The 13,195-nt window shown below is 43.4% G+C and overlaps 1 protein-coding gene across 1 annotated transcript in view; it reads left to right on the top strand.

Moving 5' to 3' along the window:
- LOC141147981 (uncharacterized) overlaps window positions 1–13,195 on the top strand; it is a 181,948-nt gene that overhangs the window by 34,195 nt on the left and 134,558 nt on the right. Inside the window, exons 5-8 of the mRNA XM_073635137.1 lie at window positions 1,412–1,519; window positions 4,312–4,629; window positions 4,769–5,116; window positions 6,047–6,352. Of these exons, the coding sequence (XP_073491238.1) occupies window positions 1,412–1,519; window positions 4,312–4,629; window positions 4,769–5,116; window positions 6,047–6,352 (1,080 nt within the window). The remainder of the gene's footprint in view (window positions 1–1,411; window positions 1,520–4,311; window positions 4,630–4,768; window positions 5,117–6,046; window positions 6,353–13,195) is intronic.

The raw sequence follows: 13,195 nt of genomic DNA on the forward strand, positions 1-13,195 counted from the left end.
TGCAAAGTTCTCTCTATCTGTGAAGTGAAAATAAGAATCCTAGATCGTGATTCCAGGAGAGCAAAGATCAAAAGGTGGATAAATATATATAAGGTGGCTAAGTGTAACTGAAAAAGCTGAAGAAAGTTCATGGACAACTCAACAGATGGTCTCCTGGTGATAATAGGCTCTCAGAACTCTCACCTCATATGTATGTAGAAACAAGCATCGCTAAGTGACACCAGGTATGTTGATCTTTATACAGCATCGAAATGGGGCCCAAATTAGTTCTCATCCAATAACCATGGCTCTAGCGGTTTCTTCTCAGTTCCTATTACCATTCATATGGCTATCCCAATGTACTCAAATGAAGTGTGAATGATATATTGATAAAGAGAAGAAAAAACAAGCCTCCAATGGTGTAGTATATTAGGGTGAACTAAAATGTATTTATTAAAGTGCTACAGATTGGACTCTTACATAAAAAACGTTAAAAACAGGCAAAAAACTGATGGAACAGCGTTCAGAGAGCCTTCTCACGTGACTTCCGGTTTGCGTCTGCTCACGGCCACTCCCTACGCATTACGTCACGCCTCGTGACTTCAGATGAAGTACATTGGGATAGCCATATGAATGGTAATAGGAACTGAGAAGAAACCACATTTCATTCATCAACACTTCTTTTTTGATACTGTTTTTCCCAGCACACAGTGCACTTTACTTATATGCACTTTATACATGTTTTAAGAACTGTTTGTTATTTATATTGTTGTGTGTGATTATATATGACTGTGCGAGATCACTTTTATTATTTTTTAGTGACCATATTCCCCCTTATGTATTATACATGGTGATCATATCCCCCTTATGTATTATACATGGTGATCATATCCCCCCTTATGTATTTATATATGGTGATCATATCCCCATTATGTATTTATATATGGTGATCATATCCCCCTTATGACAATCTTATCCCTCTTCTATATTTGTTCATGTTGATCATATCCCCCCTTAAACTCCTCCTCTCAAGAGGTTATAGATTCAGTCCCTCTAATCTTTCCTCATAGCTGAGCTCCCCCATGCCTCATCAGTTTGGTTGCCCTTCTCTTCACTTTCTCCAGTTCCCCCATATCCTTTTTGAGAACTGGTGCCCAAAACTGAACTGCATATTCCAGATTCCAAATGTAAAACAGGAATTCCCCCAACAGAAACCAGCCTGTACAGTATTTTATAACACATGCAAAAAATAAGGAGAGCTAGAAACCTGTCGTTTGGCAAATCAAAGAGTTTCATTTAATCTCAATATTTGATATATCAGCCCCAGTAACTCCTAAACATGACATATACAATGTTTTATATCCCTGGTAATGTACTGTGTACTGAGTATACTACATATCATCATTATACATATGTTTTCCTGTATTTTCAGATCTGAAGGCACAATATAAACACACCATTGTAATTTCCAGTGTTATGTTGGTCGGTTTATCTGGAGCTCTACCTATCGTTCTGTTTCTCATTAAACAAAGAAAAAAACGTAAGTAAGATTGGGAAATGTCACACTGTGTCATAAAGAGGATTTATGTTCTGTTTATAAAGTTATGCCAAGATGAAGAGGATATTTTTTATTGAAATAAATTCTAAAATAAATCTTATCCGAGGATGGTTACGGATTCCATCTATTTATTCCATATATGTATTACTTTGTCTATTCCTATAGATAGCTAGTCTATTAAAACTCTGATAATGTTACTGTTGATAAGCACAATAGTATAAGGTTAGCTATAAAAACAAACACACTGCTTAGTAAAACAACGTCTTATTTATTTCCCAAGAGAATAAGAAAATGCATATATACATATATGTGTATATATATATATATATATATATATATATATATATATACTTTTTTTATTTTTTAAACTATTATATATTATAATGCTATCTTCCTTCTGTAAACTATTAATCACCACACCCCACCTTCCATGTTAAACTCCTCATACACGTTACAATCTGATTATACAATAAACATTAGACCCACCAAAATTATGTAATATGAGGACCTACTTAAACTATCCAATCAATTTCTATCCAATCAGACAGGCCCTAGCACTGTATAGTTGTTGGAAGTTCTAAAGAAAATTGTACAATCTAATTGTAATGTGTAGTGAGCAATGCATTATGAGGATGAGCAAAGACATAAATGTTTGAAGTCCAGCCTGTGCAACAACCATGATTGCCTCCATAGATTCAGTGGAAAAATAAGGGTAGCCATCCAGGGACAGGAAAGCAAACTTAGCCACCACATCTGAGGACCAATAAGCTATGATTATTTAACATTTTTGTTTTTGGGTTTAGATGTACTTTATTTGTTTATGAATTTACATAAACAAATTAGGCCCCTTTAACACTACCGTGACTTCAAAGTCGCACAATTTTACAGTGATTTTGCCGTGATTTGCGGACTTGATTTCAGGGAATGCCTGTGTAACTAACATCAAAGTCGGACGAAAGTAGTGCAGGGACTACTTTGAAGTCGGAACGACTTGAAGTCGTACTAATATGAATGGTTATCATTGGAAATCATGGGGAACGACTTGTCATGCTACTTTGCAGTCCCAAATCGTGGGACAAGTTGTACAAAAGTGAAAGGGGCCTAAAGCCGCGTACACACGAGCGGAATGTCTGACAGAAAAGGTCCGACGGAAGCTTTTCATCATCTATTCCGATCGTGTGTATGCCTCATCGGACTTTTTTTTCCCGAAAATTCTGACGGACCTAGAAATGGAACATGTTCTAAATATTTCCGACGGAACCAATTCCTATCGGGAAAACCAATCGTCTGTATGCTGTTCTGACGGACCAAAAACAATGCATGCTCTGAAGCAAGTACGAGACGGAAGCTATTGGCTACTGGCTATTGAACTTCCTTTTTCTAGTCCCGTCGTACGTGTTGTACGTCACCTCGTTCTGGACGGTCGGACTTTGGTGTGACCGTGTGTATGCAAGACTGCCTGAGCGGAATTCCGTCGGAAAAACCTTCGGAGTTTATTCCGACAGCAAAACCGGTCGTGTGTACGCGACATTAAAGAGGACTGCACTTGTGTATCACATATAAATACTCATAACATGGATACATTCACACCTTTTGCTCTGTACTTTTTTGAGCAACAGGCGTTTTGCTTTAGGTGACAGAAGGCTCAGATGTGAACAAGGGCAATTGAAATGAATGGGATTTGTCTTGTTGGGCGATTTTAGAGCTGAGGCTTAGAACAGAAAAATGCCCAAAAATGCCTAGATGTGAACGGAGCCTAAAACATCCCCCTGTGTGCCAGCAACAGCTCCCGGGGGGGGGGGGGGCACATAGTGGGGGCCCAGACAGCAGGGGGCAGGCATGCTAGAACCTAAGAACCTATCTGATCCCTCTGCAGTGCAGCCAGAGGGAGCGGAGGAGAAGCTGGCAGCACTTAAGGGGGAAGCACAAGATGTTCAATGTCTGTAGTAAGGCAGTACAGCCATCCTTCCTGCTGGGCAAGTGCCCATTCACCCCCCTCCTTTTGAACTAATAAGGCACGGGCCCGGTACAGGAGGGCCGGCTGTACTGCCTTATCAGTGGCACTGCAGACACTGCAGCTTTTCTCATCAGAATTAAGAGAGTGCACCAGGTGATTGTAATGAACCAAACCCTCCCATTCAGAAGTCAGCAAAGAATATGGTGAAACAAACAGCTGTTTCTTCGGAGCAGAAAAAGGTAGGAATCTGCTACAAAGTTTGTTAAAATCCCTGCAATGTACACTGATAACCAAGAGGGAATTGTTTTTTCTTTCTCAACAAAAGTGGAAATTTCATTTTTAGGCCTCATTCACATATACCATGAATAGTATGTTATGTTCAGTGCCTCTAAACTCCAGGTGCTGCATGCAGGCAGCCGATTCAAGTATATTATAACACAGTGGCTGCACAGATACAGCAGCTTGACCTAATGTGACAGGCATGCAGGTGTAGGTGAGAAGCCCCAGATGCAGGCAGTGTGTGTCTTGTTGGATAATGGAAGTAGGAAGCAGTGCTGGATCAGTATGCTTTATATAAGATGATAACATGTGTTAAATAGTGGAAGAGATAAGTGGACTAAAGTTTTCATGTGCTGATGAATACTGAGCAGTATGAGGAAATTAATTCATGAAAAAGGGGGACAGATCACATAAAGTCCTGAATACAGGAATATGAAGAGGTGACGAGAGTGGAGGATTAAAGCTTAGTTCCTAACCAACTGTTTAGATATACCATCAAGTAGTAGAAAAGTTTGGAATAATTCTTCTTTTATTACAGGTCTCCCAAAGGTGAGAGCGATCACCCGCTCCTCAGGTGGCATTTTTAGTTTAGATGTAGATCATTTCTTCCCAGAAGATATTACAGTATCCTGGAAGGTGATCCAGCCACCAACAAGCACACAGCCCCATCCCATAGACTCTACCATTCTAAGGCAACAGAACCAAGATGGAACCTTCAATGCCACCAGCACTTGTGAAAGTCTCAGAGGGGAGGTCCGGGAGGATGAGCCTTATATTGTGCGAGCCGTGGTGGAACACAACAAACTGAAACACCCGAAACAGAGAGAATGGAGAAGCGATGAGAAAGATAATAAAGGTTTGGGAAATATTCTGGTAATGTTTCTAGATGCACAAAGCTTGTAAATATGTTCACTTCTGTACACTATTCCACATATGTGGTGGTTGATTATGATGATCCATATAATAAACAGCCCATTGTTGTTATCTTTTTTCAGATTTTCTTGCACGGCCAGAAGTAGAGATGATACAAATACCAAAATTGTTTGCCAACCAACAGACACAACTACAATGTAGAATATCACACTTTTACCCTGATGAGCTGACTGTGAATTGGATTATGAAAGATCATGGAAGTGGGCAATTAAATCAAATAAATGATGGTGGGAGATATGGGATTCCAAACAACACATCTCAGCTCCAACCAGATAAAACATTTACCCATACAGCACTTCTGGATTTTACCCCATCGATAGCGGATCATGGGTCAGAGGTCATCTGCAGAGTGAACCATCCCAGTCTGAAGAAACCATTAGAGAGGACAACTGGGGCCTTACAGGTGTTGGGTAAGTACCATTAGATATACAGTGGATTTGCTTGCATTGCAATTTAACCTGCAGCAAATCAAGGGAAAAAAATTACAGGCCAATTTTCCGACCAATTTGGTCATAAGTTTGACAGTTTGTAATAATAATATTGCAACACTTTAAATTAATGCTAATAGATTCACAGGGAGGGCTACAAACCACAAATAATTAAAAGAGACTTGTGATTGCCTTGCATAGGTACACTTTTTGCAAGTGAGGATCACTAGTTGTTAGAAAGAAAGATAACAAAGAATGCAAAGTCAGTTTGTGAAGACTCAAAGGATGATTCAATATTAGGCTGTTCTGTAGTGGTGTCTAAGGAGTCATATCTTGACAAGTTATAACCAGGGAAAAATTGGGAAGGTTTGCACATTCGTTGCTATACCACCTCATTTTGCTGATGATTTAGCCTGTTCTTTAGCCCTGGAACACACTGTTCTCTACCAGAATTGTTGTTACTGTGCATGCCCTAGGTGGACAATCATGTATTGCAAAGTGAAGCAGGCACCGTCATCCATCCAAATCCATTCCTTCACTGTAGACAATGGCAGAGAAGAACCTTTTTTGAAGCAGGCTTATTCCTCCAATTTGGAAATAGGCAGAGCAGAACCATAAATACATTAATGTACATGCACCAGACTAGGTTGCATAGTCCTTCATCATAAGTGGGGCATTTGAAATACAGTACCAATACCATTGCACTGGTATTGGTTGCTTGGCCACAGTATTGGCATACAGGGAAGAAATGTATTCTAATGCTATGTCAATGTGCATGTGTCCGAGACTTGGTTCTATAATTGATGGACAGTGTACAGGTCTAGTAAAAAAGAAGATATTTAACTAATTGTTTGATTTTTTTTTATAACCCGTATCCAACTATTTTATATAGTACATTCTTGTGTCTTGCAGCTAAGCCCAAAGTCCAGCAGCCCATACAACTCCCTATTCAAGATGCAGGAGATATGGTGGCAACCTTCAGCCTTCTCGGCTTTTACCCAGAAGATATAACAGTCAATTGGTCCTATGGGCCATCCCTGGAGAAGAAGTCATCGGAGAAGGCAATCATTGAGAATCCTGATGGCACATTTACTGTTACCAGTCAGTGTAAAGTTCCTGGAGATCTCTTTGAAAACACACAGTTCAGAGTCAGAGTGACATGGGAGCATCCATCGATGGAGAATGAGGAATATAAAGAGATATCTGTACGAGATCCAGGTTAGAGAAAATATAAATATTACTCAAGACACTGTGAAGTTGATTTACCTCTGAGGCATCTGAAACACGGACTGTCAGTGTTGGGCAATCAGATACTTAGTTTTAGGGATGGGCTGTTCGAACATCGGCTGTTCGATCGTTCGGCGAAGATCGAACATTATGGGCTGTTTGCGCCAAATTCGAGCTGCGCGTCACGGCCCATAATGCACTGCGTCATCGCAGTGCATTGCTGGCTGATGATTGGCCAAGCATGCACTATGACCCGCATGCTTTGGCCAATCACAGCGCCATCAGCGAAGAAAGCCATAATTGGCCAAAGGCAGAGTGCCTTTGGCTAATTATGGCTCATGGGGTTAAGTCCACGCTCCACACTATATAGGGCTGCCTGCACGTCGGCCGTGTGTAGTGTGTTGGTGGCATTGTTAAGAGAGAGACAGAGAGAGTGTCATTTCATTTAGTTTGAGCAGGCAGGCGATTCAGTTAGCAGCAGTGTATTTCATATATATTTATATATATACAGTCAGTCTAGTATATATATATATATATATATATATATATATATATATATATTATATATATATATATCCACTGCATACAGTTTAGCTAGATCTCACTGCAGACCGTTCCTGCTGTGCTGTTTCTAATATACTTTAGGCAGGCAGTTGATTCAGTTAGCTGCAGTGTATTTCATATATATATATACAGTCTAGTATAAATATACACTGTATACAGTTTAGCTAGATCTCACTGCAGGCCATTCCTGGTGTACTGTTGCTAAAATATTTCAGGCAGGCAGGTGATTCAGTTAGCTACAGTGTATTTCATATATATATACAGTCAGTCTAGTATAAATATACACTGTATACAGTTTAGCTAGATCTCACTGCAGACCGTTCCTGGTGTACTGTTGCTAATATACTTCAGGCAGGCAGGCGATACAGTTAGCTGCAGTGTATTTAGTATATATATATATATATATATATATATATATACATCCCGGCTTTTTATATATATATATATATATATATATATACACTAAAAACAGTTTAGCTTCATCTCACTGCGGACTGTTCCTGTGTACTGTTTCTAATATACTTCAGGCAGGCAGTTCAGCTAGCTGCAGTGCATTTAATATATATATACAGGCTTGTATATATAGTCTAGCCAAGCCTATACCTGACTGTGGGCCATTCCTGGAGTACGTGTTCAAAGACACTTTCAGGCAGGTGACTCAGTGAGCTGCAGTTCATTTATTAAATATATATACAGGCTTGTATATATATAGTCTAGCCAAGCCTATACCTGACTGTAGGCCATTCCTGGAGTGCGTGTTCAAAGACACTTTCAGGCAGGCAGGCAGGTGACTCAGTGAGCGTGAGCTGCAGTTCATAAAATATATATCCACTGCATTGAAGTTCAGCCAAGCCCATACCTGACTGTAGGCCATTCCTGGAGTACGTGTTCAAAGACACTTTCAGGCAGGTGACTCAGTGAGCTGCAGTTCTTTAATATGTATATATACAGGCTTGTATATATATATATATATATATATATATATATATATATATATATATATATATATATATATATATATATATATATATAGTCTAGCCAAGCCAAGCCTATACCTGACTGTAGGCCATTCCTGGAGTGCGTGTTCAAAGACACTTTCAGGCAGGCAGGCAGGTGACACAGTGAGCTGCAGTTCATAAAATATATATCCACTGCATTGTAGTCCAGCCAAGCCTGTACAAAGACACTTTCAGGCAGGCAGGCAGGTGACTCAGTGAGCTGCAGTTAATAAAATATATATCCACTGCATTGTAGTCCAGCCAAGCCTATACCTGACTGTAGGCCATTCCTGGAGTGTACTGTTTTTAGTAAACTTCAGGCGTTGTTTTGCTAATCCAATTGTACAATATGTCTGGAAGGCCACCAAGGAGAGGCAGATGCTCACAGGCCACTAAAAGAGGGCAGGCAGGCTCTGTGTCTACAGCCAACAGTGCTGGTCATGGACACGGTGCATCCTCAGCACGTGGCCGTGGGGCACGCTTGTCCTTTTTTTCGGCAGCTGGCCATGTTGAGCCACAACATGCAGAAGAGTTGGTAGAGTGGATGACCAAGCTGTCCTCATCCTCCTCATCCTCTGTCAGGCTCAGGGTACTTTGTCTGCCAATGCAGCTGCCAAAGCGGCCTCTTCCATCGGCTCAAGGTCATCAGTCACTCCTTCCCTAGCCCCACCATCATGCCCTGAGAAGTCTCCCGAACTGTTCGATCACAGTGTAGGGTACATGCTGCAGGAGTATGCGCAGCGTTTTGAAGGCTCTGATGATGATACTCATTTATTCAAGGAAGCCTATCCCACACCCACATAACTGTCCCTGAGCCACCCCCATCAAATCATTCTTTGCAGCTATTACCTTTTGTACCACCACCCCCTCCCTTTAGAATGTAAGCTCTACGAGCAGGGCCCTCCTGTACCTTTTGTATTGAACTGTACTGTAATTGTGTTGTCCCCCTTATACATTGTAAAGCGCTACGTAAACTGTTGGCGCTATATAAATCTCGTATAATAATAATAATAATAATGATATCCAGGTTGAGGATGAAGGCACTAAAGTGAGCCCAAAGAGAGGGGGTGCTCGATAAGGACAAGAAACTGGCAGTCACATTCCCCCAGCTGCAGTATACTGCCAGGTTTGCTCCAGTGGTGAGGAGGAAGTGGATGATGAGGTCACTGACTCTACGTGGGTGCAAGATAGAAGAGGGGAGGAGGAGGCACAGCTCCAATGAGGCAGGATGCCCTCCAGGGGCCAGCTTAAGGGTAGGCAACTGGCTAGGGCGCTGCTGACGTTTTTCCAAAAGTTCTTTGGTATGGGCCTTTTTTGAGACAGGTGCAGCAGATCGCACCGTTGCTGTTTGCAACATATGTCTGAAGTGTATCAAGCATGGCCAAAACAGCAGCCGCTTGGACACCACATGCTTGACCAGACATATGTCCAGCTCCCATGCAGTTCATTGGCAACAGTACTTAAAAGACCCACACCAAAGAACAAGACGGACTTCTCCTTGCTCCTCATCAGCTGGGATTTCCAACCCCACTGTAACTTCAGTCCTCTCAGAGACCTGCACTGAGAGGAATGAAGGGGTAGAATTAGGTGTCCCAAGCACTTCCGGGCAATCTGCTAGCGGTACACCAACATCCGATTGTAGCAGGCATATTTCCCTACGCCAGTTGCTAAACCAGCGAAAGAAATTCAGTACCAGCCATCCACATGCTCAGCAGCTGAATGCTAGTTTGGCTAAATTGCTAGCACTCCAACTGCTGCCTTTTCAGCTGGTAGACTCTGCCCCCTTTCGAGAATTTGTGGAATGTGCGGTACCTCAGTGGCAGGTTCCCAAATGCCAATTTTTTTCTCGGAAAGCCATTCCGGCTCTCTACCGACATGTGGAAGGCAATGTCTTGGCCTCGTTGGACAGGGCGGTCAGCGGTAAGATGCATTTTACCGCTGACTCATGGTCCAGCAGGCATGGACAGGGACGTTACCTTTCTTTCACGGCGCACTGGGTAACCCTGCTGGCAGCTGGGAAGGATGCAGGACAGGGTGCAGTGTTGTTGCTGCTCCGCCACTACGCCTCCAAAATGCTGGTAGTGGTGATTCTGCCACACTTCTCTCCTCCACCCTCTCCTCTTCTTCTTCCTCTATGGCCTCTTCCTGTGCAGATTTGTCCTCGGAACCAGCGGTGCTCCGTAGGCATTCTAGGGGCTACGCAAGCACTCAGGCAAAAAGATGCCATGCTGTGCTTGAGTTGGTCTGCTTAGGGGACAGGAGCCACACTGGGGCAGAGATTCTGTCAGCTCTGCAGGGGTGGCTCAGAGGTGGTTGACGCCACGCCAGCTTCGGCCAGGAATGGTGGTTTGCGACAATGGCACCAACCTCCTCTGCGCCCTCCGACAGGGACACTTCACCCATGTTCCCTGTTTGGCTCACGTCCTTAATTTGGTGGTGCAGCGGTTCTTGTGCAGGTACCCGGGCTTACAGGATCTCCTGAGGAAGGCCAGGAAAGTCTGTGGGCATTTCTGCCAGTCATATAATGCCAGTGCTCGGCTGGCTGACCTCCAAAAGGAATGCAACCTGCCCAAGAACCGCCTAATCTGTGACATGCCCACCAGGTGGAACTCAACGTTGGCAATGCTGCAAAGGCTGCACATGCAGCAGAGGGCCATCAATGACTACCTGTACAAGTATGGCACCAGGATAGGGTCAGGGGAGCTTGGCTTTTTTTCGCCACGCCAGTGGCTCATAATCAAGGATGCATGCACTGTCCTGTCACCATTTGTGGAGGCCACGAGGATGGTGAACAGTGACTGTGCATGCATCAGTGATACTGTCCCTCTTGTCCACCTGTTGAAGCACACGCTGCGTGGAATAATGGACAGGGCACTTGAGGCAGAACAGAGGGAGGAAGAAGAGGACTTCCTTACCTGTTAAGGCCCCCTTTATCCAGACAGTATTTCTGCGGGCCCACCTATCACACAGGTAGAGGAGGAGGAGGATTGTGTCAGCATGGAGGTGGAGCCTGGCACTCAGCATCAGCAGCAATTTTCAAGTGATTGTTTCCAATCCCCAGAAACCCATGGACTTGTACGTGGCTGGTAGGAGGTGGCTGCGGATCAGGTCGTCCTTAGTGACCGAGAGGACACCGGACCGAATGCCTCAGCAAACCTACGCTGCATGGCCTCCCTGGTCCTGCAAAGCCTGCAAAAGGACCCTCGGATTCGTGTAAAGGAGAGGGATCAGTACTGGCTGGCAACCCTTCTTGATCCACGTTACAAGGGTAAGGTGGCGGAACTTATCCAGCCATCGCAGAGGGAGCAGAGGATGAAGCATCTTCAGGAGGCCTTACAGAAAGGTTTGTGCAATGCGTTTCCAGAGCCTGGCAGGTTACAATTTCCTGTTCCTCCTGGACAACGTGTTGCTGAGGCTTCAGTCAGTCGCAGAAGGAGCGGTGGAGAAGGTGGCTGTCTGACCGATGCGTTCAGACAATTTTTTAGTCCACAGCCCCAAGGTCTGATCGGTTCCAGCAACCATTGCCAGCGTCTGTTGTACATGGTGCAGGAATACCTAGGGGCAAGATCAGACTTGGAGACCTTTCCGACCGAAAATCCACTGGGTTACTGGGTCTTGAAGATGGATCACTGGCCAGAGCTTGCACAGTATGCAATTGAGCTACTAGCCTGTCCTACATCCATCGCTCTTTCAGAACGCACATTCAGTGCTGCTGGAATCTTTGTAACCGATCACAGAGTGAGCCTGTCCACCGACTCGGTTGATCGGCTCACCTTTATAAAAATGAATCAGTCTTGGATCACCAGCTACCAAGCACCTAATGCTGATGTAACCGATTAATTATTTTATGAATGTGAGATCCCTTCAAGCCTATGCTGATGCTGAGTGACTATCCTGTTATGCCTAGTGACTATCCTATTCCTCCTCAATGTTCATGTTGATAGCTTCTAAGAACATTTTTGGTTCTGGGCACCACCACCAGTGGCTAAGGCCCAATTTTTCTGCCCCTGTTTAACAGGGGCGTGTACTTAGAATTTTTGATTAAATATTTAACAGCAGGGCTCATTCCTGTGCTTAACAAGAGTATCTGTGAGGGGTTGCAGTGTTGTGGCACCACCACCACTGCCTAAGGCCCAATTTTTATGCCCCTGTTTAAGAGGGGCGTGTAATTAATTACAATTTTTGATCTAATATTTCACAGCAGGGCCTGTTCCTGCGCTCAACAAAAGTATCTGTGAGGCTTTACAGTGTTGTGCCACCACCACCACCACAACCACCGCCTAAGGCCCAATTTTTCTGCCCCTGTTTAACAGGGGTATCTAATTACAATTATTGATATAATATTTCACAGCAGGGCCCATTCCAGCACCCACCAAGAGTAACTGTGAGGGCTTACAGTGTTCTGGTACCACCAACACCTAAGGCCCAATTTTCCACAGAGTGTAAAGGGCAGGCCGTATAGTATATACAGGCGGTCCCCTATTTTCAAAAATCCAACTTACAAACAACTCCTACTTACAAACGGTGGGAGACAACAGGAAGTGAGAGGAAATCTACCCCTAGGAAGGGAAATTCTCTCCTGTAAGAATTAATATAGGAAAAAGGTGTCTCCACTGATTTATCACAATCCTTGTTTCCCTTAAAAACCCCAAATTTTCAAAATCCAATTGTCATTGGGACAGAAAGTGAGGTGAAATCTTCTGAAAAGGGGCACAGACAGCAAAACAAATGTTACAGGGATGATAACCCTTCCCTATGTTTTCCAAAAAGCTTTAAAATAGATTTTTTGGCTGGAGCTACACTTACAAAATGTTCCTGTTCCAAATTACAAACAGATTCTACATAAGAACAAACCTACAGTCCCTGTCTTGTTTGCACCGCCTATACACTGCTGTTTAGAGTATATAGGGCCTGGGTGCGAAACGCCTTTTCTTTTTTTAATTTGGGTGCGGGGTTCCCCTTAATATCCATACAAGACCCAAAGGGCCTGGTAATAGACTGAGGGGGGGGTACCCATGCCGTTTGTCTCACTGATTTTCATCCATATTGCCGGGACCCGACATTACATTAAAGCTTCAAGCTGTTTTAAATGGCTTTTATTCCTTTAGAAATGTCATTTTGTGCAGGGACTGTTCTAAGCATGGGAAACACGCGCCACTTTACAGGCATACTATTGACACCCCCCCAGGTACGATATTTAAAGGAATATTTCACTTTTATTTTTCACTTTCAGCATCATTAAAATCACTGCTCCCGAAAACCGTCCGTTTTT

Source organism: Aquarana catesbeiana, linkage group LG06 (genome assembly GCF_042186555.1).
Source record: "Aquarana catesbeiana isolate 2022-GZ linkage group LG06, ASM4218655v1, whole genome shotgun sequence".
Lineage (NCBI taxonomy): Eukaryota > Metazoa > Chordata > Amphibia > Anura > Ranidae > Aquarana > Aquarana catesbeiana.